The sequence below is a fragment of the Schistocerca americana genome, chromosome 3 (genome assembly GCF_021461395.2).
Source record: "Schistocerca americana isolate TAMUIC-IGC-003095 chromosome 3, iqSchAmer2.1, whole genome shotgun sequence".
NCBI lineage: Eukaryota > Metazoa > Arthropoda > Insecta > Orthoptera > Acrididae > Schistocerca > Schistocerca americana.
In genome coordinates, this window is record NC_060121.1 from 631,259,992 (window position 1) to 631,287,500 (window position 27,509).

The following is a 27,509-nucleotide window of genomic DNA, read 5'->3' on the forward strand; positions in this document are numbered from 1 at the left end:
CCTCTTACTATGACCACATTGTCACCATGACCATACTTCACTCATTCTGTACTCACACCCTTCTCTGTAGTCCCACCACTCCCCTCCCCTCCCAGTCCACTTCTTTAAGTCACTGTGTACATCCCCCCTACTTACACCAGAATGTTCTCAGTATTGTTTATGCACTGTACACCTCAAACTATATGTTGAGTTGAAACTCCCTGGCAAAAACTGTGTGCCGCACCAAGACTCGAACTCGGCAAAGGTCCCGAGTCAGAGTCGCGGCCCAGCACACAGTTTTAATCAGCCAGGAAGTTTCATATCAGCACACACTCCACTGCAGAGTGAAAATCTCATTCTATATGGTGAGTTGTTACCTTTGCTTCTTCCATTGTTCAAATTACATACTGATGTAGTTAATGTTCACAAATAGGCATGTGAATCTACATTCTCTGTTACCTGTTCATGAGTAAACCAAGTGTAAAGAGATAGTTCTGCTCACCTTTAAACTGTCAGGTTAAAAACAAGGAGGAAATCAAGAACCAGTGAGATGTCCAGAAACTTAAGGATCATACCGAGGTGCCCAAGAACGCCCATCAACAACACAGAAATTGTTGCAAATATAAGGTATACTTTAATCACAAATGATAGTGTTAGTTTTTAAAATAATGTAATGCATCAAGTGTAAGAGCAGGCTACACATCATTGAAGTGAAAAGTACAATTACTCTTCCTCCATTCATATGTCAGTGCAGCATTGTCTGGAAACTGTGTGGGCTAATTAAAACTGCCACATTCCAAATACAACAATCTCAAAATGGCAAATAAACTGACAGTGATCTGAGAGGGTTCAACCCAGTTTCTCTCTCTCTCTAAACATTTAAGCCTGGTTGAAGGGACGATTTGTGTGTACCTTTATAATGTAAAGTACATAATTATAATATTGAAGTTTTTTGTACTAATCTCAGCCACATCATTCAAAAAAGTCAAACAAGATCTGCAATAATGTATATCTGATAAAAAAGGAAATATTCCAAAATGTTCATACTAAATTAAAGCATGTAAGTTCAATAACTTGCAACCAACATTTCCATTAAAGGTGAGTATTCACGAATTATTTTCTAAATGCTTCCGAAGAGAAGTCAGTTTGAAGTGATAATGTGAAGAAAAAAGATTTACACTATTATTAAAAAGAACACAAATCAATACTGGCAACAAGGCTCATTCTTTACAGCTGAAATAAGTCACAGGTTAATGCATAATTTAATTCCTCTATCATATATGGTATGTGGTCAAAAATTATGTGAGTGGGTTCCGTACTGGGACTGCGGGGCAGAGGGTGTTCTGTACCGGTGTGGTGGGGCACAGGGTGTTCCGCACCTGCACCGAGTGGCAGGGGGCTTTCCATACCCGCGCCAAGTGGCAGAGGATGTCCCGCACCAGCATTGAGGGCAGAGGGCGTTCCACACCAGCATTGAGGGGCAGAGGGCGCTCTGCACCAGCACTGATAGGTGGAGAGTGGTTTGTACCGTATTGAGAGCTGCAATGTGCTTCGTGCTAATTCCGTACAGTGCAGGGTGTGTGTTTATCTATTTTGTATGGTAAGGTGTGCTTCATACCAATATTGCGTGGCAAAGGGTACTTTGTTCCAAAGCTGGGGACGGTTACTAGTCATTAAAATGATCTATTAAAACACAATGACGTTAAAGACAGGAAACACAACAAAACACGATACCAGTGTAGTTAAGTGCTGGTGAAGGAAGAGAACATTGCCAAAATGAGAATAAAGTTCAATAGAAGAGATACTGACACACCTTAAATTTGTGAATCAATACAATCAATAGTTCGTAATACCAAAACTGAATCCAGATAGACAGTGATGTGCAACTTTAATTTAGAATAAAAACATGCGCTGAAGGAACAGGTGTAAAGCTTCTAAGCAGTAGGAGGGAAACATACCAATTGCAAAATATATACCTACAACAGATCTATGAAGGACGTGAAGACACACATCTTGCCAAACTAGAAGAATCCCCAAATCTACTAACAGTGTTGAGACATATAAGAATCAAACACCCAGAAGAAAACTCTATAATGTTTTCTCTACGCAATGTTGTGAACTACATTCAACTGTTATCAAAAAATTTACTTACTGACCCTCAGCCTTTGGAGAAATCGTTGCTTAGTTTTTCATATATGTAATATGGTATATGATATTGAGAAGCTGTACAAGCAATTGATTACACCACATGGTAGAACAGCATTTGATCCTCAGCAACGGTGACCACACTGCTACTTTCACATTTATTATCCATAGACAGACGTAAGGTATTTCAAAATAGCCCAGCTATATCATGTGACAAGTCAAACATCACGCACGAAATTTGCAAAGTAGTTAAGAAAATGTAGTTTAATATTTTGTTCTTGCAGAAACCATACACAAAAAGTGAAAAAATATATGGAATGGCAGTCCCAGTTGTTTGTGTGTCTATCGACATGATGTGACTTGCCAAGCGAAAGCGTTGGCACGTCGATAGACACACAAACAAACACAAACATACACACAAAATTCAAGCTTTCGCAACAAACTGTTGCCTCATCAGGAAAGAGGGAAGGAGAGGGAAAGACGAAAGGATGTGGGTTTTAAGGGAGAGGGTAAGGAGTCATTCCAATCCCGGGAGCGGAAAGACTTACCTTAGGGGGAAAAAAGGACGGGTATACACTCGCGCGCACACACACACATATCCATCCACAATTTGAACCCAACATGATGATGTGACTTACCAAATGAAAGTGCTGGCAGGTCGACAGACACACAAACAATACAGACACAAGCAGACATATTTAAAGACAAAGAGTTTGGGCAGAGATGCCGGTCGAGGTGGAAGTGCAGAGACAAAGATGAGGTTGAATGACAGGTGAGGTGTGAGTGGCGGCAACTTGATATTAGCGGAGATTGAGGCCTGGTGGGTAACGGGAAGAGAGGATATATTGAAGAGCAAGTTCCCATCTCCGGAGTTCGGATACGTTGGTGTTGGTGGGAAGTATCCAGATAACCCGGACAGTGTAACACTGTGCCAAGATGTGCTGGCCATGCACCAAGGCATGTTTAGCCACAGGGTGATCCTCATTACCAACAAACACTGTCTGCCTGTGTCCATTCATGTGAATGGACTGTTTGTTGCTGGTCATTCCCACATAGAATGCATCACAGTGTAGGCAGGTCAGTTGGTAAATCACGTGGGTGCTTTCACACGTCGCTCTGCCTTTGATTGTGTACACCTTCCGGGTTACAGGACTGGAGTAGGTGGTGGTAGGAGGGTGCATGGGATAGGTTTTACACCGGGGGCGGTTACAAGGATAGGAGCCAGAGGGTAGGGAAGGTGGTTTGGGGATTTCATAGGGATGAACTAACAGGTTACGAAGGTTAGGTGGACGGCGGAAAGACACTCTTGGTGGAGTGGGGAGGATTTCATGAAGGATGGATCTCATTTCAGGGCAGGATTTGAGGAAGTCGTGTCCCTGCTGGAGAGCCACATTCAGAGTCTGGTCCAGTCCCGGAAAGTATCCTGCCACAAGTGGGGCACTTTTGTGGTTCTTCTGTGGGGGATTCTGGGTTTGAGGGGATGAGGAAGTGGCTCTGGTTATTTGCTTCTGTACCAGGTCGGAAGGGTAGTTGTGGGATGCGAAAGCTGTTGTCAGGTTGTTGGTGTAATGGTTCAGCGATTCCGGACTGGAGCAGATTCATTTGCCACGAAGACCTAGGCTGTAGGGAAGGGGCCATTTGATGTGGAATGGGTGGCAGCTGACATAATGGAGGTACTGTTGCTTGTTGGTGGATTTGATGTGGACGGACGTGTGAAGCTGGCCATTGGACAGGTGGAGGTCAACATCAAGCGTGGGATTTGGAGTAGGACCAGGTGAATCTGATGGAACCAAAGGAGTTGAGGTTGGAGAGGAAAATCTGGAGTTCTTCTTCAGTGTGAGTCCAGATCATGAAGATGTCATCAATAAATCTGTACCAAACTTTGGGTTGGCAGGCTTGGGTAACCAAGAAGGCTTCCTCTAAGCGACCCATGAATAGGTTGGCGTACGAGGGGGCCATCCTGGTACCCATGGCTGTTCCCTTTAATTGTTGGTATGTCTGGGCTTCAAAAGTGAAGAAGTTGTGGGTCAGGATGAAGCTGGCTAAGGTAATGAGGAAAGAGCTTTTAGGTAGGGTGGCAGGTGATCGGCGTGAAAGGAAGTGCTCCATCGCAGCGAGGCCCTGGATGTGCGGGATATTTGTGTATAAGGAAGTGGCATCAATGGTTACAAGGATGGTTTCCGGGGGTAACGGATTGGGTAAGGATTCCAGGCGTTCGAGAAAGTGGTTCGTGTCTTTGATGAAGGATGGGAGACTGCATGTAATGGGTTGAAGGTGTTGATCTACGTAGGGCAGAGATACGTTCTGTGGGGGCTTGGTAACCAGCTACAATGGGGCGGCCGGGATGATTGGGTTTGTGAATTTTAGGAAGAAGGTAGAAGGTAGGGGCGTGGGGTGTCGGTGGGGTCAGGAGGTTGATGGAGTCAGGTGAAAGGTTTTGTAGGGGGCCTAAGGTTCTGAGGATTCCTTGAAGCTCCGCCTGGACATCAGGAATGGGATTACCATGGCAAACTTTGTATGTGGTGTTGTCTGAAAGCTGACGCAGTCCCTCAGCCACATACTCCCAACGATCAAGTACCACGGTCGAGGAACCCTTGTCCGCCGGAAGAATGACGATGGACCGGTCAGCCCTCAGATCACGGATAGCCTGGGCTTCAGCAGTGGTGATGTTGGGAGTAGGATTAAGGTTTTTTAAGAAGGATTGAGAGGCAAGGCTGGAAGTCAGAAATTCCTGGAAGGTTTGGAGAGGGTGATTTTGAGGAAGAGGAGGTGGGTCCCGCTGTGACGGAGGACGGAACTGTTCCAGGCAGGGTTCAATTTGGATACTGTCTTGGGGAGTTGGATCATTGGGAGTAGGATTAGGATCATTTTTCTTCGTGGCAAAGTGATACTTCCAGCAGAGAGTACATCTCTGCCTACGTAGATCAACACCTTCAACCCATTACATGCAGTCTCCCATCCTTCATCAAAGACACGAACCACTTTCTCGAATGCCTGGAATCCTTACCCAATCCGTTACCCCCGGAAACCATCCTTGTAACCATTGATGCCACTTCCTTATACACAAATATCTCGCACGTCTAGGGCCTCGCTGCGATGGAGCACTTCCTTTCACGCCGATCACCTGCCACCCTACCTAAAGCCTCTTTCCTCATTACCTTAGCCAGCTCCATCCTGGCCCACAACTTCTTCACTTTTGAAGGCCAGACATACCAACAATTAAAGGGAACAGCCATGGGTACCAGGATGGCCCCCTCGTACGCCAACCTATTCATGGGTCGCTTAGAGGAAGCCTTCTTGGTTACCCAAGCCTGCCAACCCAAAGTTTGGTACAGATTTATAGATGACATCTTCATGATCTGGACTCACACTGAAGAAGAACTCCAGATTTTCCTCTCCAACCTCAACTCCTTTGGTTCCATCAGATTCACCTGGTCCTACTCCAAATCCCACGCCACTTTCCTTGACGTTGACCTCCATCTGTCCAATGGCCAGCTTCACACGTCCGTCCACATCAAATCCACCAACAAGCAACAGTACCTCCATTATGACAGCTGCCACCCATTCCACATCAAACGGTCCCTTCCCTACAGCCTAGGTCTTCGTGGCAAACGAATCTGCTCCAGTCCGGAATCCCTGAACCATTACACCAACAACCTGACAACAGCTTTCGCATCCCGCAACTACCCTTCCGACCTGGTACAGAAGCAAATAACCAGAGCCACTTCCTCATCCCCTCAAACCCAGAATCCCCCACAGAAGAACCACAAAAGTGCCCCACTTGTGGCAGGATACTTTCCGGGACTGGACCAGACTCTGAATGTGGCTCTCCAGCAGGGACACGACTTCCTCAAATCCTGCCCTGAAATGAGATCCATCCTTCATGAAATCCTCCCCACTCCACCAAGAGTGTCTTTCCGCCGTCCACCTAACCTTCGTAACCTGTTAGTTCATCCCTATGAAATCCCCAAACCACCTTCCCTACCCTCTGGCTCCTATCCTTGTAACCGCCCCCGTTGTAAAACCTGTCCCATGCACCCTCCCACTACCACCTACTCCAGTCCTGTAACCCGGAAGGTGTACACAATCAAAGGCAGAGCCACGTGTGAAAGCACCCACATGATTTACCAACTGACCTGCCTACACTGTGATGCATTCTATGTGGGAATGACCAGCAACAAACAGTCCATTCACATGAATGGACACAGGCAGACAGTGTTTGTTGGTAATGAGGATCACCCTGTGGCTAAACATGCCTTGGTGCACAGCCAGCACATCTTGGCACAGTGTTACACCCTCCGGGTTATCTGGATACTTCCCACCAACAACAACCTATCCAAGCTCCGGAGATGGGAACTTGCTCTTCAATATATCCTCTCTTCCCGTTACCCACCGGGCCTCAATCTCCGCTAATTTCAAGTTGCTGCCACTCACACCTCACCTGTCATTCAACATCATCTTTGCCTCTGCACTTCCGCCTCGACTGACATCTCTGCCCAAACTCTTTGTCTTTAAATATGTCTGTATATGTGTGGATCGATATGTGTGTGTGTGTGTGCGGGAGTGTATAACCGTCCTTTTTTCCCCCCTAAGGTAAGTCTTTCCGCTCCCGGGATTGGAATGACTCCTTACCCTCTCCCTTAAAACCCACTTCCTTTCGTCTTTCCCTCTCCTCCCCTCTTTCCTGATGAGGCAACAGTTTGTTGCGAAAGCTTGAATTTTATGTGTATGTATGTGTCTGTCTGTGTTTCTATCAACCTGCCAGCGCTTTCGTTTGGTAAGTCACATCATCTTTGTTTTTATATATATATATATATTCCCTTGAAAAAGATATTCAAACACCCTTGGTGGGATTCAGACTGTGAAAATGCATTGGAAAGGAGAAAAAAGGCATTTCAAGAATATAACAGTAAAAAATCACAAGAAAGTCTACATTTATTTAACGAGGTTAGAAAACAGGTTTCAAAATCTATTAGGCGAGCAAAAAGGAAGTACACAAAGGCACAACTGGATGCCATAGAAGAAAATTTCCAAAACCATAATACAAGAGACTTCTACAGAACTTTCGCAGATAAAATACGAGGATATATCCCTCAAAATTTATGTTTCAGAAAACCAGATGGTAAATTAGCCCTAACAAACCAGGAAAACTGTCAAGTATTGGCTCAATAATTTTCTAACCTACTAAATTGCCCAGAACCTAGTTTAAGGTTTCCCAAAGAAATCAGTGCCAACGCTCAACCGGATTCATTACCACCAACACAGGAAGAAATCAAATGTCACATTAAAAACTTAAAAAATAATAGAACATCTGGCGAAGATGGCATTGTTGCAGAGCTATTAAAAAACCTAGGACCAAAGACGTTGCAAGAGCTCACAAAAATAATAACAAAAATATGGGAAACAGAAAAATTACCAGAGGATTGGAAATGTGCCCTTATCCACCCGTTACATAAAAAAGGAGACAGAACAAATGTCAATAATTACAGGGGAATCTCACTTTTACAAGTCACCTACAAAATTCTCTCAACATGCCTGCTGAAAAGAACACAAGAGCAGCTGGAACGCCAAATTGGTGATTATCAAGCAGGCTTCCGCCCCGGTCGCTCATGCATAGAACAAATATTTAACTTAAAGACAATATTAAAACACAAAGCAATTAGAAATGCCCCCATAATTTGTACATTTGTAGATTTTAAGAAAGCCTATGACTCAATTGACCGGCAATCTTTGTTTAACATTTTAGAGGAACTTGGACTTGACTCCAAAACACTAAGGCTTATCAAAGAATCACTGACAGACACTGTATCTAAAGTTAAATTCAGGGGAGAAATCTCTGAACCTTTTCTCATAAAAACTGGAGTACGTCAAGGTGACGGGCTATCTCCACTTCTGTTTAATATAGTCCTGGATAAAGTCATTAAGGAATGGGAAAAAGAATTAAAAAATCAATCCTACTGGAAACCAATCCATCTTGGTAGAACCAAAGACAACGTGGAGATATCTTGTTTAGCATTCGCGGACGACTTGGCCATACTTGCAGATGATGAAGAAATCGCCACCAAACAAAGAGAGATCCTTAAGGAATGCGCAGATAAAGTAGGTTTACAAATTTCGTTTCAAAAGACAGAATTTTTCTGTACGAAATTCCATATACACAGTTTGAACACAAAATATGGAAAAATAAATAGAGTAAAACATTTTAAATACCTAGATGAAATTTTGGAGCCAACTGGAGGAGAGAAAGTTGCACAGAAGATCAGACAACAGAAAATGAAGAGAGCATATGGTATGACACATGAAATATACAATAAAAAATGGATCTCCTCGGACACAAAAATCAGACACTACTGCGCAGTAATTAAGCCAGCAGCACTATATGCTAGTGAAACGCTCACACTCCACACAAAATGTGATTTAGAAAAAATACTAAAAGAAGAACGCAAAATTATGAGAAAGATTTTAGGTCCAAAATTAACAGAAGAAGGATACCGGATACAATCAAGAAGAACCACAGAAACTGTATCAAACCTGGCAGCAGACATAAGAAGGCGAAGATTAAAATTTTATGGACATGTCACTAGACTTCCCCCCACACGAGTCACCAACAGAATTCTCACTTACATAGAAAAAGTCAAATCAACAACACCATGGATTAGCCAAGTAAAATTAGATTTAAAAAAAGCAAATATTGAACTTAAAGATGTCAAAAACAGAAAAACTTTTAGAAATAAGGTGGAAAAGTGGATTGTTTTGTCGGAGAAGGAAGCACTAAAGAGACCAGGAACAAAATGGACAGAAGAAAGAAAAAGAAAACATGGAGAACGAATGAAAGAAGTATGGAAGAAACGACGTCAGAAAGCTTTGCGTGATCCTTCTGGGTCCATTCGCGATAATGTAATGTTAATGTTATATATATATAAAACAAAGATGATGTGACTTATCATACGAAAGCGCTGGCAGGTCGATAGAAACTCAGACAGACACATACATACACACAAAATTCAAGCTTTCACAACAAACTGTTGCCTCATCAGGAAAGAGGGAAGGAGAGGGAAAGACGAAAGGATGTGGGTTTTAAGGGAGAGGGTAAGGAGTCATTCCAATCCCGGGAGCGGAAAGACTTACCTTAGGGGGAAAAAAGGACGGGTATACACACACACACACACACACACACACACACACACACACACACACACATCCATCCACACATATACAGACACAAGCAGACATATACAGAGGCAAAGAGTTTGGGCAGAGATCAATATATATAATAAGAGGGAAACATTCCACGTGGGAAAAATATATCTAAAAACAAAGATGATGAGACTTACCAAACAAAAGCGCTGGCAGGTCGATAGACACACAAACATACACACAAAATTCAAGCTTTCGCAACAAACGGTTGCTTCGTCAGGAAAGAGGAAAGGAGAGGGAAAGACGAAAGGATGTGGGCTTTAAGGCAGAGGGTAAGGAGTCATTCCAATCCCGGGAGCAGAAAGACTGTGTGTGTGTGTGTGTGTGTGTGTGTGTGTGTGTGGTGCCTTTTCTTTTGAAGATGACCAAAATAACAGACATCATGTATATATAACACAAATTCATATATGGAACTACTGCATTAGCACAAGCAGAGCCTCCCCTATCCCAAGAAAGGCTACCTATACAAGCATTTAAATTGTCTATCAGCTCTGCTGTAACATCTGTACAGAATTTTCTGTTGGCATGACAATCAACAGTCTGCCCACTGATACGAAAGCTGATGACAGTTACAGTAATGTGTATCTTCATATTTTCGTGGTACAATGATTGTTCCATAAAATGTCACGAAGAAGTGAAATTTACGTGGCAGCATGACTGAAATTTTATGGAACAGCTACGGTAGTAGTTAATAAGGACATCTCAGCTATAAACATAGCACAATATTGTAATAAACACATCTGAAAATCCCAGGAAGTTCGATTTCTGTCTTTCCAGTTCAACAATATAGTTATGGTTTAGTTCAGTGCAGGACAAAGGAGACAACGACTGTAGGAAGCCAGAATGGAATTGAATATGCAAGTGGCAAACTGAAGTGGGAATCCTACCACATGCAAAGAAAGGGCTGGTGCACAGTTCAGTATATAGATGTCACAATACTTAATGAACATGCAGTTAGGAAGATCAGAACCCGGAAGGTTGAAAGAGGCCTCACCACAAGTGATCACAATCTTGTTATCTTTACAGCTGACTCCTGCAGAAATACACAAGAGACAACAATCCATTAAACACACTAAACAGACAGTTCAACGTAATGAGAGCCTATTGAAACCCCCAGGAATATTTTCCCTTGTGCAGACTTGGTTGAGGTAGGTGATAAAGTGGGCAAGAAAGCTCTAAAACTCACACTGCAAAGCAAGGTACAATAGCAGTCATAAGACAAACAGGCTGGAGATCATAAGTACCAGGAAAGGAGGGTCTCCAAAGACTGAGAACAGAAGACAGATAAACAAAAAGATTCTACGAGAAAGGCCGTACTGTGCAAGAAAGAGCTCGCAGATTGGGCCTGCGGCATGCAAGAATAGAGAGCTGAAACTGATTCATGCCACCGAATCTGCATCTTGACTCATGGGGTCTGCAAAAAGATAAAATCTCCAACAATGCTATCAACTCTAATGAGCAATGGCACATGACAGAAAAAACAACATTCTGCACAAGTACTGATAGATCCATATTTCCCACATGACACTGCAGAGGAAAAATTTGATGAACACAGAACTGTGGAATAAATGTAGGGAAGCATAAGGTGGAGGAGGAATAGTTTTTTTCATTTTCATAAACGTAGGCAAAGAAATAAATTCTAAAACTGAAAAGGCACAAATTAGCTGGTCTTGATGATATCATTACTGAAGTTTTACACGCCTTTCATATGCCTATTAGTTTACACTTGTGTGGGTGATGGAGCCCCTTAGGGAGATAGCGGATGGGTCGGGGAAGACGGCCAGTGTGCACTCTGTCTGCTTGCCATGGGGTCTCATCCGAGATGTGGAGGAGGCCCTGCCGGCGGCGATAAAGAGCACTGGGTGCACCAATCACTCCTGCCGCCTGGGTTCAGAAGTCATCCTCAGTTCATACAGGCGGTTGGCGGAGTTGGTGAAGCCGGAAAGCCTCGCTTGTGGGGTGGAATCTGAGCTAACTATTTGTAGTATCGTTCCCAGAACCGATTGCGGTCCTCCGGTTTGGAGCCAAGTGGAAGGCTTAAACCAGAGGCTCAGACGATTCTGCGGAGATCTGGTGAGCAAATTTCTCGACCTCGCTATTGGGTGGAGAAATATAGGGCCCCCTGAATAGGTCAGGCGTGCACTACACGCAGGAGGTGGCTACAAGGGTAGCGGAGTAAATGTGGAGTGCACATGTGGGTTTTTTAGGTTAGAGAATTCCCTCCCTAGGCCCGACAAGACACCTCCCGAGATGCGACTAGGTAGTAGTAGGCAAAAAGCAACAGGGAATAACAATATTAATGTGGTAACAGTAAACTGCAGGAGCGTCTATAGAAAGGTCCAAGAACTGCTCTCATTAATAAACGGTCACAACGCCCGCATTGTACTAGGGACAGAAAGTTGGCTGAAACCAGATGTAAACAGTAATGAAATTCTAAACTCAGATTAGAATGTATACCGCAGAGACAGGCTGGACAGTGAAGGGGGGGCGTGTTCATAGCGATAAAAAGTACAATAGTATCGAAGGAAATCGACGGAGATCCGAAATGTGAAATAATTTGGGTGAAAGTCATGGTTAAAGCAGTCTCAAACATGGTAACTGGATGTCTCTATAGGCCCCTGGCTCAGCAGCTGTTGTGGCTGAGCACCTGAAGGATAATTTGGAAAATATTTCGAGTAGATTTCCCGACCATGTTATAGTTCTGGGTGGAGATTTTAATTTGCCGGATATAGACTGGGAGACTCAAACTTTTATAATGGGTGGCAGGGACAAAGAATCCAGTGAAATTTTTGTAAGTGCATTATCTGAAAACTACCTTGAGCATTTAAACAGCGAACCGACTCGTGGCGATAACATATTAGACATTCTAGTGACAAACAGACCCTAACTATTTGAAACAGTTAACGCAGAACAGGGAATCAGCTATTATAAAGCGGTTACTGCATCAATGATTTCAGCCGTAAATAGGAATATTAAAAAAGGTAGGAAGATTTTTCTGTTTAGCAAAAGTGACAAAAAGCAGATTTCAGAGTACCTGATGGCTCAGCACAAAAGTTTTATCTCAAGTACAGACAGTGTTGAGGATCAGTGGACAAAGTTCAAAACCATCGTACAATATGCATTAGATGAGTATGTGCCAAGCAAGATTGTAAGACATGGAAAAGAGCCACCATGGTACAACAACCGAGTTAGAAAACTGTTGCGGAAGCAAAGGGAACTTCACAGCAAACATAAACATAGCCAAAGCCTTGCAGACAAACAAAAATTACGCGAAGTGAAATGTAGTGCGAGGAGGCTATGCGAGAGGTGTTCAATGAATTCGAAAGAAAAGTTCTATGTACTGACTTGGCAGAAAATCCTAAGAAGTTTTGGTCTTATGTCAAAGCGGTAGGTGGTTCAAAACAAAATTTCCAGACACACTGTGACAAAAATGGTACTGAAACAGAGGATGATAGACTAAAGGCTGAAATACTAAATGTCTTTTTCCAAAGCTGTTTCACAGAGGAAGACTGCACTGTAGTTCCTTCTCTAGATTGTCGCACAGATGACCGAATGGTGGATATCGAAATAGATGACAGAGGTATAGAGAAACAATTAAAATCACTCAAAAGAGGAAAGGCCACTGGACCTGATGGCATACCAGTTCGATTTTACACAGAGTAGGCGAAGGAACTTGCCCCCTTTCTTGCAGTGGTGTACCGTAGGTCTCTAGAAGAGCGTAGCGTTCGAAAAAATTGGAAAAGGGCACAGGTCATCCCCGTTTTCAAGAAGGGACATCGAGCAGATGTGCAGAACTATAGACCTATATCTCTTAACGTCAATCAGTTGTAGAATTTTGGAACATGTATTATGTTACAGTATAATGACTTTTCTGGAGACTAGAAATCTATTCTGTAGGAACCCTCATGGGTTTCGAAAAAGACGATCGTGTGAAACCCAGCTCGCGCTATTCGTCCACGAGACTCAGAGGGCCATAGACACGGGTTCCCAGGTAGATTCCGTGTTTCTTGACTTCTGCAAGGCATTCGATACAGTTCCCCACAAAGTAAGAGCATATGGACTATCAGACCAATTGTGCGATTGGATTGAAGAGTTCCTAGATAACAGAACACAGCACGTCATTCTCAATGGAGAGAAGTCTTCCAAAGTAAGAGTGATTTCAGGTGTGCCGCAGGGGAGTGTCATAGGACCGTTGCTATTCACAATATACATAAATGACCTTGTGGATAACATCGGAAGTTCACTGAGGCTTTTTGTGGATGATGCTGTGGTATATTGAGGGGTTGTAACAATGGAAAATTGTACTGAAATGCAGGAGGATCTGCAACGAATTGACGCATGGTGCAGGGAATGGCAATTGAATCTCAATGTAGACAAGTGTGATGTGCTGCGGATACATAGAAAGAAAGATCCTTTATCATTTAGCTACAATATAGCACGTCAGCAACTGGAAGCAGTTAATTCTATAAATTATCTGGGAGTAGGCATTAGGAGTGATTTAAAATGGAATGATCATGTAAAGTTGATCGTCGGTAAAGCAGATGCCAGATTGAGATTCATTGGAAGAATCCTAAGGAAATGCAGTCTGAAAACAAAGGAAGTAGGTTACAGTACACTTGTTCGCCCACTGCTTGAATACTGCTCACTGATGTGAGATCCGTACCAGATAGGGTTGATAGAAGAGATAGAAAAGATCCAACGGAGAGCAGTGTGCTTCGTTACAGAATCATTTAGTAATTGCGAAAGTGTTATGGACATGATAGATAAACTCCAGTGGAAGACTCTGCAAGAGAGACGCTCAGTAGCTCGGTATGGGCTTTTGTTGAAGTTTCGAGAACATACCTTCTCTGAGGAGTCAAGCAGTATATTGCTCCCTCCTACGTGTATCTCGCGAAGAGACCATGAAGATAAAATCAGAGAGATTAGAGCCCACACAGAGGCATACTGGCAATCTTTCTTTCCACGAACAATACGAGACTGGAATAGAAGGGAGAACCGATAGAGGTACTCAAGGTACCCTCCGCCACACATCGTCAGGTGGCTTGCAAAATATCGATGTAGATGTGCCAATTCTATAAAGCATTTTTATTGCATTGAAGAATACCAGATATTAGCAAATGTGATTATTTTAAAAAAGGAGAAGGGAAGGATCCCGTGGCTCTAAATTACCTTCTTTGTACTTTAAGGAAAAATGCTGGAGGAGCATGGTAGACTACAGGAGAAAAAGACTGCTTCATGGAATGAACTCTCAACAATGTGTGTTCAGAAGTTGGAAGTCAACAGAAGATGCTGTAAATTACGTGACAACACACAATAATGTTGTAAATATTGTAGGAGTGTTTGATCACCCAGTACTTCTTGGCCACTTGAGGTACTTTCGATTGCCCTGGAATGTTGTATACAAGCAGAGAAACAACTATCATGCCCACAAGAGACCTCTGCAAAAAAAATGTCAGAAGGCTGATGTGTTGTAACATTTAGTGTTAGATGCATCAGGATTCAATGTCGCAAACTAACCAATGGCCAGTGCAGAGAAGAAGATTCCGCCGATGTCTGTTGCCGCTCTCTACCCTGAATTGAATTACTCACAAACATAATAGTAATTGAAAAATAAATGAATATTGTTGTGTTAATTGACTGACTCAATGGGATTATGTAGCAGTTAGCTTGCTTATCTTACTGTCAAGGCCTGTTGTGCATTCTCTACAATATAATAAAGTCAGCAAAAAGTTAAGGTTATTTTTGTCCAACTGTTCATTTGAGAAGCATAAAGTGATTATTTATTTTGCAAGAGTATACAGAAAGTCATTTTACATGGGTTGAGTGGAAATTCCCATGCATCTTTAAAAACAGTTTGAGATGAGAATTTACGAAACTCTGACAGTTCCATCAGAGTATTTATGGCACTGTACATTCCAGAGATAGATTTTATCATTGACAACTTTCTGTGAAGTTAACATTTTTACCAAGACACGTGAAAGTGCTTTTACGCACAGTAGTGTCTCTTGATGTACAAAAACTTCAAAAATTTTGTTGTTGCTTACACCCAGAGGACCAGAAATCTGAACATGGTCAAGAAAGATTAACTCCAATATTTAACACAGTGCAAGGCTGAGTAACTGAAAGCTGAACTTCTGTTGTACTTGTACATCGAAACCAGGGGCTGTAATGCTGCAGGGATTCATAAGTGGCCCTGTGTCCTACAATCTGCTACAGGAAAGGTATTGAGAAAGTTGCACGAAAACAAAGGAGTTGTTGGAGTGGCTGCATTTGTCGATGATGTTGTGCACCTTGTGAAGCGAAGCTCCCATAGCAACCTGAAGAAGGATTTAGCACAGCCCTTCACAAATTATATCAGTTGAGACATCCAATCATGAAATCACGCAACAGATCCATAAAGATAAAGATGTGTCACCAGATACCTTGGCAGCTCTTGAACGAGTGACAAAATTATAATGCACATATTGAAGAAATGAACAACAGAGGGAGGAAATTGATGAACAACGTTATTAGACTACTCAGTTACAGCGTTATTAGACTACTCAGTTACAATTATAAACTACCCACAAAGACAATAAGAATGTATAACAGTATTTTTTTTTTACTGCAGTCATGGAATACTGTGGGAGTGCTTGGGTGCAGACTTTAGCTCATTATCACCAGCTAGGATAGTTAACTGGGTGCAGCATGGAATCCTAATTTGGTTGACAGGAACTTTTAGTAATTTGTCAGTTGAGGCATTGCAAGTAATACTCGGGCCACTATCTCCAGATATGAGAAAAAGGGGCTATATAGTTGTTAAACACAGAACATCATGAAGTGAAGAATTTGACATGAATATGTACTACAAACAAGCAGCAAATCCACAATCAGGTCCTTCTCCTGAGACAGTAATAATGGGATGGAGCCTGAACAGCGAGAAACATCTATGATTTTCTTCCAAATGTAAAACAGAGACTGAGAATGAAGCTCCTGTATCCTTTCAGAGGCCTGACGCTTCTTAACGAGTCATGAGTCTAACGTCACCTACTGGCATCGAAGTGGGAGACTAACCTACGAGCCTGTGTGTGGTGAAGAAGGCATGGCAGAACATATGATCTGGGGATATCCACTGTAGGCTGATGTTGCTGATAATCTGAATTAGCATGGAGGACTTAATATCACGGAGATACTGTGTTGTGAGACTAAATATTAGATCTTGGACAATATTGCTGACACTGTTTCAAGAAAGGACTGGGTCAACCCCTGTTTGCTGTACTACAGGTGATTGTGATGGAAAAATTGAGAAGCAACACAGGGGAGACATTTGAGCTCAACAGAAGCAGCAGATGAAATGCCTTTTAACAGCACATGCAAAGTGATCACAGCAATACCAGTATGGAAGTGTAGTCATGGGCCATGTCTTGCCAGCCAAGGAGCCAGAACTGAGGTGATGTTGCCCGGCACAAGGCTGCACTCCTCACTGGGAACAATGATACTTCCTCCGAACAGGAAAGTTATCTGTTGCAACCAGGAAACTGGCAGACAATGGAAGAGACTGGTTTCACCCCAAAACCTTCTGCAGTGGCCAAGGTACCAGCAGGGCATGACCACAGACCGGGGAGATATATGTAGTCTTCATTAACAGTAGAAAAAGTTATGGTCAAGGGAAGTATATTGTGTTAGCTTTAACCCTACATTTTGCATCAACGCGTACTGACATACACGGGAAAAAATTGACTGCCGATAATAATTTGAGTATGAATGAATATGATGTGTGTTTAATGCTAGCCTACAGTTTCTTATTTTTATCACACTTCAAACATTACAACTTTGAAAGTACCATATTCAGGATACAAACAAATTGCTTGGTCAGCAGCCACATTTCTGAATGCATCAATACTCCTGTCTTTGCTGTTCTAAACCTAAACTCTCACATTTCATTGGACACTTACCACAAAAAGACATTCTTGTTCCTGCATAAAACCCTTCAATTCTCTACTCCTATTCAGTTAGATAGAATCCTCAATTAAGCTAGTATGGATTACAGCAATAAATTAAATGCGAGTCTCAAAAGTTATTGAACATTTTCCTTTTATACTAAAAATAAGTAGTAGTATTTATCATCCCCCCCATCCCACACACATCCTCTTTACTCTATCAAGTTAGCCTAGCTAACCAGCTGAAAGCTCTTGCTGCCAATATTTATCTGACCTACACTCAAGGTACCCAATACTACACAGGTTCACCTAAAGTGCAGTATCCCAAAGGTATTCCAAATGGTTTCTTCTGCAATGTTGTGCTTCCATCTCAACTGTCATCTGGCAACAGATTCTCTGTAGCATTAAATCTTGCATTCACACACTTCTAAAAGGGTTTCAAGTGTTGAACCTGATTTACTATGTATAAGGTATCTCTTTATTTCACAGTAGGTCCAAGAAGGTGGTTTGTTATTTCAGTAGTGTTTCTGTAAGGAAGCAGCAGTTACAAACACATACTAAAAGTAATCTTTCATAGATTTTTAATAATACAATCCTCCCAAAACTTAGTAATTTTGTGTAATAACTTTTTTTTTTGTTTAGTTTCCACATCCATATACTGCAAAGGACTTTAGAAAGCTGTTAATGCATTGAAGAAAAAAGGCAGTAATTTATAATCCAATAACATAAAATCCTTTTTGTAATTAAGCAAGAAGATTACAAAAAACGGTTCATAAATGTGCCTATTTACTGAAGATTTCTACACAAAAAATGTTTCAACCTTGCAGTTTAAGGGTAAGGGTTATATTACCATATAGATTTTTATAACCAAAAGGCGGCTAAATTAAAAGAACAAGGGATTCCTTGTATCACTTACTTCCGAGCTGTGGTCTTCTCACTAACAGCTGTACTGTAGAAACCAGTTATGATTTCTGGTTGAGTAAACGCTTCCAAGCAGGAGAATAATTTTATTTTTGGCCGCACAATTTGACCTGGGTCCCTGGAAGCAATTTATATTTTAAATTCTTAAGCCAAATGACTAGTAATACAATTTTAATTGAGATATGGTTTCCATAAGTAACACTTTTGATTTCTTTCCCCTTACTCACTTCATTTGCAAAGATAATGAAATACAAAAATGACGTGCAGGGAATTTAAAAGATAGAGTATTAATAAAATAGAAATGGGACTATCAATGTTCCCATTACTGAGTTACTACAATAATGATACCATTCTAACATATATTACTTGTTTTCTTTGTTCCTATGTAAATCCGCTTAAGATCTTACTGCAGGACATGACACATTGATACCAGTCTTGAGAAATTAATTTTGAGCATGGATAAGGAACCTAGCACAGTAAAGACACTAAAAAGAAATGAAAAGACTGCCAGCAAAATATGCTGGATGAGCTGGATGTAACTGCAGTGCTTCATGTTCATTCAATGGACAACAGAGATATACAACGAACAACAGATATAGATTTTTTGTAATTTTTTGGCCTCTTACACAATTGCTCCTTTGTTGCGATAATATGCTAATGTGGCATTGACAACTGGCACCAAAGCAAAATTGGTGTTCATCACTAAACACAATTTTACCTATTTCATCCCTGCAATTTCTTCTTTGGTTGCACCGTTGCAGGTGTCCACTAGGGTGGTGGTAAGAAAACCTTGCTCATACTTCAGCTACCAGAACCATGAGTCATGAGACTTCTAGCTGATCCAGGGGAGCAGCATTGGCCATATTTTGTTCTATGCTCACTGTGTGATAAGCTATGACTGTTTGTATTATTTGGTGGCTGAGGCAAGACTGCTTACTGCTGCTGTCCATAATCAGGGAAAAAACATGCAATTTCTTCCAGTCAAAGTTACCAACAATGACAAGGTGCTGAAAATCAGATTTCAAACACACCCAGAATTTTTCCAAAAGAACCATTCACCAAGCTGTCTGTAATCCCAAAACAACTTTGCTGAAGCACATCTAACAGCAAGAATTGTGCCCACTCATCCAGTCCTGTCAGGTCTATAATAGTAACTAACTCAATATTATGTTTGAAACAACAAAGTACTCTTTTACCAAGACAAATAGAATCCATGGACTTAAAGTTTTTGTTTTGAGTGTATGATTCTTACTCTGTTCATAGCAAGATTCTCTGAACCACTGTCTTCCATGCCTTCTGTCTGTTATATCTAAAACGTATTTAACTTATCACTTCCCATAAAGATAAGATATATGTAGGGTAGGACATTATTATTAATGGCATGCGTTAAAGACTTTTATGTAAACCTAGGGAAGAAGACCTAGTTCTTTGTGCCACGTTAATATTTTTATCTGTCCACTATAAGAGGAAATGAACTAACTGAAATCATTCAACACTTTAATAATGAAGTTGTCAATGACGTTTTCAAGGTTTGGACCATCTTGACTTTGCTCAGTCCTTCTCAGAAGTACCAGCTACAGCATAACATTTTCATTTAGTATTGTGATGTAACATTTTTCAGTCAGCATGGCTCTTCTTCAGTTCAGCACAATCGCGGTGTCAGTGCTGTTTATCCTTCGCTATTTGGTCGTCGTATGAAGGATGTTCACAGGTCCAGTGGCTGTTTGCACAGAAAGAGGTAGTTGGCGATCTATCATAACATGCCTTTAAAAATCAATAGAATGGTGGAGGGTAGGGATAAGAATTCTCAAAGCATATATTGCGCAGTCACACAGCAATGGGTACAACAACATTCTACGAAATGACATTACAGTACCAAGCAGAAAGAATTTCACAGTTTCGTTGACAATGAATGAGCACAAAATTACAACAATCGGCAGATGGGATTCATTGTTCTGTAGATCAAGAAGCACTTTGTGCTACATTTGCAGGCACACAGTAAGTAACAAAATTGTTGGTACAAACAGTACAATTTTGAAAGTCACACACATTATCCTACTGTCAGTTGCAACAGTTTTCAGTGGAACTGAATAAAGAGCAAAACTGCAAAGTACATTGGTTAAAACGTGGGGCACACCTGGAATGATTTTGTGATTTAAAACTTGCTATTGTTGAATTTATGAAGTGAAAAGGAATGCAGGAACGAAAATTAGAACATCCAAAACGAATTGCAGATCACACAATTTTAAGTGGACTTGATTGCACGCTGTGCAGTCTATGACATTGAAAGAAGAGAAATAACTTCTTTCCGATTTGATTGGGATGCATTTAACAGAAAATCATGTTGTAGAAGGGGCACACTGACAAACACAGTCCAGTTCCCTAAGCACAATTGTGTTAAAGAAAACATTAGGTTTGAAGAACTCATTGTGGCTTCGAAAGAATTAATAAAAGTTTCTGAACTGTTTGGATGGCACTGCCAGTCTTACATCTGTTTTCAAGGTGTCTTTAGACCATTTACTGTTTCGGATGAAAGCACCCCAGTGCAAGTGCATATATAACTGACTGATCTGCAAGGTAATTCCCATTTTAAAGACAAATCCTTTTATGTTAAAACTGTCCAGGATGCCTACATTGCTTTCCTCAGGCAGAGTTTCCACATTTTCACAAAGTGTCTGCAAAAGTACTACATTATTTTGGTCAGTGTGTGTGTGTGTGTGTGTGTGTGTGTGTGTGTGTGTGTGTGTGTGTGTGTGTGTGTGTGTGTGAGAGAGAGAGAGAGAGAGAGAGAGAGAGAGAGAGAGAGAGAGAGAGACCGACCTTTTTCCAAATACGTAACTAAATAAGCCATGATTGCATGGCAACTTACATGCGAAAATCTTTGAAACTGTCGACTTCAATCTGTATGCTGAAAATTTGTAACAGATAAAAATCAAGTTGTCTTCAATGTGCCAAAAATAATTAAATAATACAGAAAAAGTGATTGGTTTGTGATCCATATTGCTGAGAAATGTAAAATATTAACAAAGTCATATGTAGTGTGACTGCACTGCCATTTAACTGTGTCATGTTCACAGGTTTCTCCTCTACCCCCTTCATTCTTCACCTTGTGTGTAAAGCTAGTGTCTAATGTGCATTCACTGTAATGCCATACAGACCATCTACAGAGTCCAAGCATTGCCATTCACATCATGAATATATTCCTTTTATTTCGCCTTCATCCGTGCAATGACTGTAGATTTTTCTCTCTGGATGAGACCACATAATTTATTTCTCTCCTTCATAATTCTGCATATACCTACATAATTTTCATTAAATGTTCACAAGAGAATGAGTGGAAATCAGAATAGTCTTTAATCATAAATTTGTTTTATTCAGTTCATTAACCATCTTTGATCATTGTGAACATCATCTGATTAATCTAAAAAAGAATGTGCATGTTAATGAGTAAGAGAATTGTGATAAGTTAGAACAGTGTAAGTAGTAGTGCTGATTCACATTAGCGGAGGAGAATCTAACAAATAACATATTTGCCTCCTTAAACTTAGTAAAATAAGCAAGTAAAACTTATAGCTATGATTGGTACCATCAAACAAAATAAGAAGATGATAAAACTGAAGAACACTCATGGTCTGTTATATAGCATTGCTGTAATACTGCAGCTGTCATTAAAAACCGTACTCTTCAACATTGGATCGTCATTATCTTCAAGATCACCTTGTGACACCTTATGAGAATCTTCATTCCCTTCAACATAAATGTCCGAAGACTTGTCAACATACACAAAGAAATCAAACTTTCTCCATATTGCTCAAGTAATTTGAAGCCTTGAAATTTCTATTCCCACAACATTAACAAAATAAAGACAACTTACACACGTTGGCCTTTGGCTTCCATTTCCGCTCGATGTGCCTCATATGCTGTGACTTCCTCTTTGTTTATGGCTGCATCAAGTGGAATTCCCAGAGGAAGGCTGTATTCTGCTCTATATGTATACTTCACCTTTTTTGATTTTGTACACTGGAAACGATCTTCTACAGAGAACTTAAAACATTCAGCTGGATTTTTTTGGTGACGGCTGTTCCTCTGCAAACATATTACAACATTTTTTTAATAAATAATATGAAATACTTCAATAAATTCTTTTGGACATCTGATAAAATTAACAGTATATCAGTTGCTACTGCAGGCAGCTTCATCAGGATAATGAATGCTGCCTTCAGTAGCACCTGAAACGTCATTAATTTAACCACATATGACAAGGTCCCACACCCAAAATAATTTGACTGAAATTGTCTCTGGCTGTTAAAGACTATGCTCTCATAACATTAAATATGCGACACTGATAATGGTAGCATATTTGATGCAAGCACTGCACCACCGATTTCTAGAAATATGTGCATACATATATCATTGTATCATACATCTTCTAAAATAATAAATCTTATGAAATATCAGTAAGCAACAAATAGACAAATTACTTGTTATTATATTGCATTACACAGAGGCATGTGTTACATTTTGAAGTCTTTCTACTTCACACTTTTTCTTCTTTTTCAAAGTAGCAGAAGTATAAGACTATCAACACTCCTTTAAAGTGCTTTGAGGGCAGGTTTCTCACGTTAATGTAAATGAAAGGACCTATAAAAACAATTGTTCATAAATATTTTGATTTTGAGTTATCAACGAAAGAACATTTTTATATAATACTGAAGTCCAAAACTTATTAGTAAATTATCAAATTGTCTTCTACTTGCTTCTAAGGACACATGCACCATAGGGTCATGAACTGATGCACCCTTCCTCGGATGGTGTCTAATGGTTCCATAGCTATTACATTATGAAGATGCTGCATAAACCAATTTTTTCAGGTAGTTCCACATTTCTATTTAACAAGCACCATTAAGCAAATGCAAGTGATAGGAGGAGTGGAGTAACTGATTACCATGAGCCATTTCCTGGGATATCGGTATTGTGGATCAGATGAACAAACACTGGGAATAGTGGTCTGAGTGCACTCTAACTTCAGCTCAGCCACAACATGAATCTTAGAACAGCAACTGCCTCCACCGCTATTTAGGGGCAAAATGCAGAGCTCTAGGATCTGAAACTAGGTTGGTGGAATGGGAAGAGAATTTAAAGACGTTCAAATGACATATATGTGTATGGTGTATGTTCTTTCACACATGTCCAAAAGAGCTGACATCATTTGTACATTTCAGCAACCGTATATATGCAATGAAACAGAAATTTTCTGATCTCAGCTGCATACGTGCAATGCATTAAGTGCAAGAGTGACATGTGAAAATTTATGCCGGACTGGGGTTCTGATACAAATGCTCTGCTTATCTAGAATGGCTGCCTTAATTGCTTCAGCCACTTGAAAATGCCTCCCATCCACCACAAATTCCCACATGTTGCAGCCTACACATGTAGTGTTCTCCAGCCATTATTCTCTATTTGCTCACGAGTCCTGCCTGGGTTCAGATGATTGAGTGCACCCACAGAAGATGCCACTGCCATAAAGGTACATATATGTACATATTCGTACTGCAATTGTTTGTTTGTTTTGTTTTAGGGCGTAAAAACTACTAGGATCATACACACCCATGACAGAACCACAGAATGTGAAGACAAAAAAGGGGTTAAAAATGAATCGACAGAACGAAACACAGTTGCAGCCATGGCCTTGGAGAAAGGTCCATACAATACTTCATAGAGACAACGGAGGTCCTAAACTAAAGATTAAATGTCCTTTACCATATTGTTATGATGGATAAAAAGTAAAACATGGTCAACAGTTTGCACATTGTTTGCTAAAAAAGGACATTCCATCAGGAAATGGCGAATAGTCAACACTTGAGGACAATGAGCACAAAGTGGTGGGGGATGACCACTTAACAAATGGCAATGGCTAAAAAGACAGTGCCGCATATGCAACCTACCCAAAATGATCTCATGGCAAGAGGGCCGAGAGGAGGTTGGCCAAGCTGCTGAGAGGGGTCTAATTCCCCAGAGCTTGTTCCCATGAAGGGAAGACCAGCGGTGATGTGAAATAGAAATCCCCTGCTGACAAAGGGCAACACAGAGATCATCTGAGGGAATGGAAGAACTAGCGGTCCAAAGTTCAAGGACTGTAGCCTTGGCAGCAGCGTCAGTGGACTTGTTGCCCATCAGACCAGTGTGACCACAGACCCACATAAATGTCACAGGGCTCCATGAAGAATGAGCAAATGAAAGCTTTCCTGGACTTGCAGCACTAAGGGATGGACGGTGTACAGCACACAGAGGCTCTGAAGAGCACAGAGAGTATGAGCAAATGACACAATTTTAAAGTCTGTGTCGCCAGATGTACTGCACGGCCTGATACAGGGCAAAGAGCTCCGCTGTAAATACTGAGCAGTGTTCCAGAAGCCAATACCGAAAAGCGTCGGTGCCAACAATGAAGGCACACCCGAGACCACGGTTTGTCCGGGAGCCATCAGTGTACAAAAAGCGCTACACAAAGATCCGTGTGAAGGTTGAGAAACTTGCAGTGATAGAGTGAGTCTGGAGTAGCGTCTTTAGGTACTGAGTCGAAAATCACAGCGATAGTTTGGCAGTTTCTGCATACAGACTCTCAAACCCGCTAGTGTAAAAGTCTCTAGTGGCTAAACGGATGCCATGAATGGTGGATTGTATTGAGGCGGCATACGATGGACGGACGTGCAGATGCATAAACGAAGTACCTGTAGTCTACTTTGAAAAGGACAAGGGACCAGTACAAATGGAGGAGGGCGGTCCCATCTTCTCCCCAGGATGTACCGCTGAGGACATGCAGGACACTGAGGGACTGGGTACAGCAGGCAGCCAGGTAAGACATGTGGGAGGACCAAGGAAGTTTCCTATTAAGTATGAGGCCTGGAAATTTCGTAGTTTCAATATACGGAGGAGCAGCAGGCCCAAGATGAAAAGATGGTGGAAGAAACCAATTGCGCCACCAAAAATTCATACAAATGGTTTTGTCCATGGAAAAGCAAAAGCCATTGTTGATGGTCCACAAGTAAATACGACTGAGACAATACTGAAGACACTGCTCAAGAAAACAAGCCCATGGAGAAATGCAATAGACTGCAAAATTGTCAACAAAAATGGAGCTGGAGATGCCTGGTGGGAGACAGGCCATAATAATGTTAATGGCGATAGCAAAGAGGACAACGCTCAGGACTGAACCCTGAGGCATGCCGTTTTCCTGGATAAAGGTGTTCGAAATGGCAGAACCCATGCATACCTTGAAAACTTGGTCTCCTGGTCTTTTAAAAATTCCTGAAGGAAATGGGGCATGCAGCCTCTGAAGTCCCACGTGTAGAGAGTACAGAGGATACCAGTTGGTTGGTTTTTGGGGGAAGAGACCAAACAGCGAGGTCATCGGTCTCATCGGAGTAGGGAAGGACAGGGAAGGAAGTCGGCCGTGCCCTTTCAGAAGAACCATACCAGCATTTGCCTGGAGCGATTTAGGGAAATCACGGAAAACCTAAATCAGGATGGCCGGACGCGGGATTGAACCGTCGTCCTCCCGAATGCGAGTCAAGTGTGCTAACCACTGCGCCACCTCGCTCGGTGAGGATACCAGTCCTCTAGCCTTTTTCCAAATCGAAGAACTTAGCCACAGTCTGGTATTACCACAGAAAACTATTTGTTACATGGGTTGACAAAGTGACGAGATGGTCAACTGCAGAACAGTGCACTCTAAATCCACATTGTTAAGTGGTTAGTACATTGCGAGGCTCTAACCACCATGCCAGCCGGGCATGAGTCACACATTGCACTACCTTGCACACAAAGCTGTTGGGATAAATGCGGAGGTAGCTACAAGGAAGGTGTTTGTCCTTACCAAGCTTAGGTATGGGTGTGACAGTGGCTCCAAGCCAGTGTCTGGGAAAGGTGCCCTCTGCCCAACATGCGACTGTATGTATGAAGGAGAAAGTGCTTGCCTGCAAGAGAAATGTCCTGCTTCATCTGAATGTGAACATCGTCTCACCTTTGGGCGGAGGAATGGGATGGAGTGAGAGCATGATCTAGCTCCCTAATAACAAAAGCAGCATTGCAGCAATCACGATTCTGAGAAGAGAAGGATATCACCTGAGCCTCTTCAATTTGTTTTTGATGGAGGGAGGCACGGTGAGAGTGAGCAGAGCTTGAAATCTCAGCAAAATAGCAGCCCAAGGTGTTGGAGATAGCAGTAGGATCCGCTATGACATCATCCGCTATGGTCAGGCCAGAAGTTGGGGAATGGACCTTGACCTCAGAGAGATGCCAGAGGTTAGCTCACATGGCGGAAGAGGGAGTGGAACTATTAGAAGAACTAGTTCTTTTTGCTATCCCGAAGAACACAATGTCTGCACACACAACTGTTTGTAACAAAAAGAGTTTGCAATCGTAGGCTGATGGGTAAAAATTGTGTTGTGGCATTTCTCAGTCCATCAGGAGACTGGGGCATGGTGAGGTAAAGATGAAGTGCAAGGAATGGAACATTCTGTAGTGGTACAGATAACATTGGTAGGGTAGTCTACCTGGAATTCACAACTAGGGAACTAATGTTCATTGAAGGTCACCTTTCAGTTAGTCTTAGAAAGCTGCCATTTAGGTGTGCACATAGGCAGGGTAAGAGTCAGCAAACGGATAGCACAAGGGAAATGGTTGCTTAAGTACGTGTCGGAGAGAATGGACCACTTGAGATGATAGGTAAGCTGAGCAATGCAGAAGGAGGGGTCCAAATAGGAATAGGTGTGCGTAGAGTCTGAAAAGGATGTGGGTGCTCCTGTGTTCAGGCAGATGAGGTTAAGCTGATTGAGAAGGCCAGCCAAGAGGGCTTCTCTCAGACAGGTCTCTGAGAACCCCAAAGGGGATGGTGTGCATTAAAGTCACTGAGCAGCAGGAAGGGGTGAGGAAGTTGCCCAATAAGCTGGAGGAAGTCTGCCCTGATGACACCGAACGACAGAGGATTGTAAATGGTAAATAGAGAAAAGGTGACGTGAGGAAAGAAAATATAGACTACACCAGCTTGAAGCTGGGTAGTCACGGAGATGTTTTGACTACGAATGTCATCCCTGATGAGCACCGTGACTCCCGCATGAGATGGAATGCCACCTTCAGAGGGAAAGTCAAAGTGGACTGGAAATAAAGAAATGTGAGAACTCAAAGTGATCACGAGGACACAATTTTATTTCCTGGAGGCAGAGAACAAGTGGACACTGTGACTCCAAGAGCAACTGTAATTCCTATTTATTGGATTTCTGGCAGAAAATGTTCCACTGGAGTCATGACAAGGAAAAGGGAGGAGGAAAGAAATGAAGTGTGGAGTCATGA

General features: G+C 41.8%; 1 protein-coding gene across 1 annotated transcript in view; it reads right to left on the reverse strand.

The window, feature by feature from the left end:
- LOC124605544 (ubiquitin carboxyl-terminal hydrolase 5) overlaps nt 1-27,509 on the reverse strand; it is a 164,658-nt gene that overhangs the window by 36,121 nt on the left and 101,028 nt on the right. Inside the window, exons 10-11 of the mRNA XM_047137302.1 lie at nt 22,036-22,247; nt 18,157-18,279 (exon numbers count right to left, since the gene is read on the reverse strand). Coding sequence (XP_046993258.1) covers nt 18,157-18,279; nt 22,036-22,247 — 335 coding nt within the window. The remainder of the gene's footprint in view (nt 1-18,156; nt 18,280-22,035; nt 22,248-27,509) is intronic.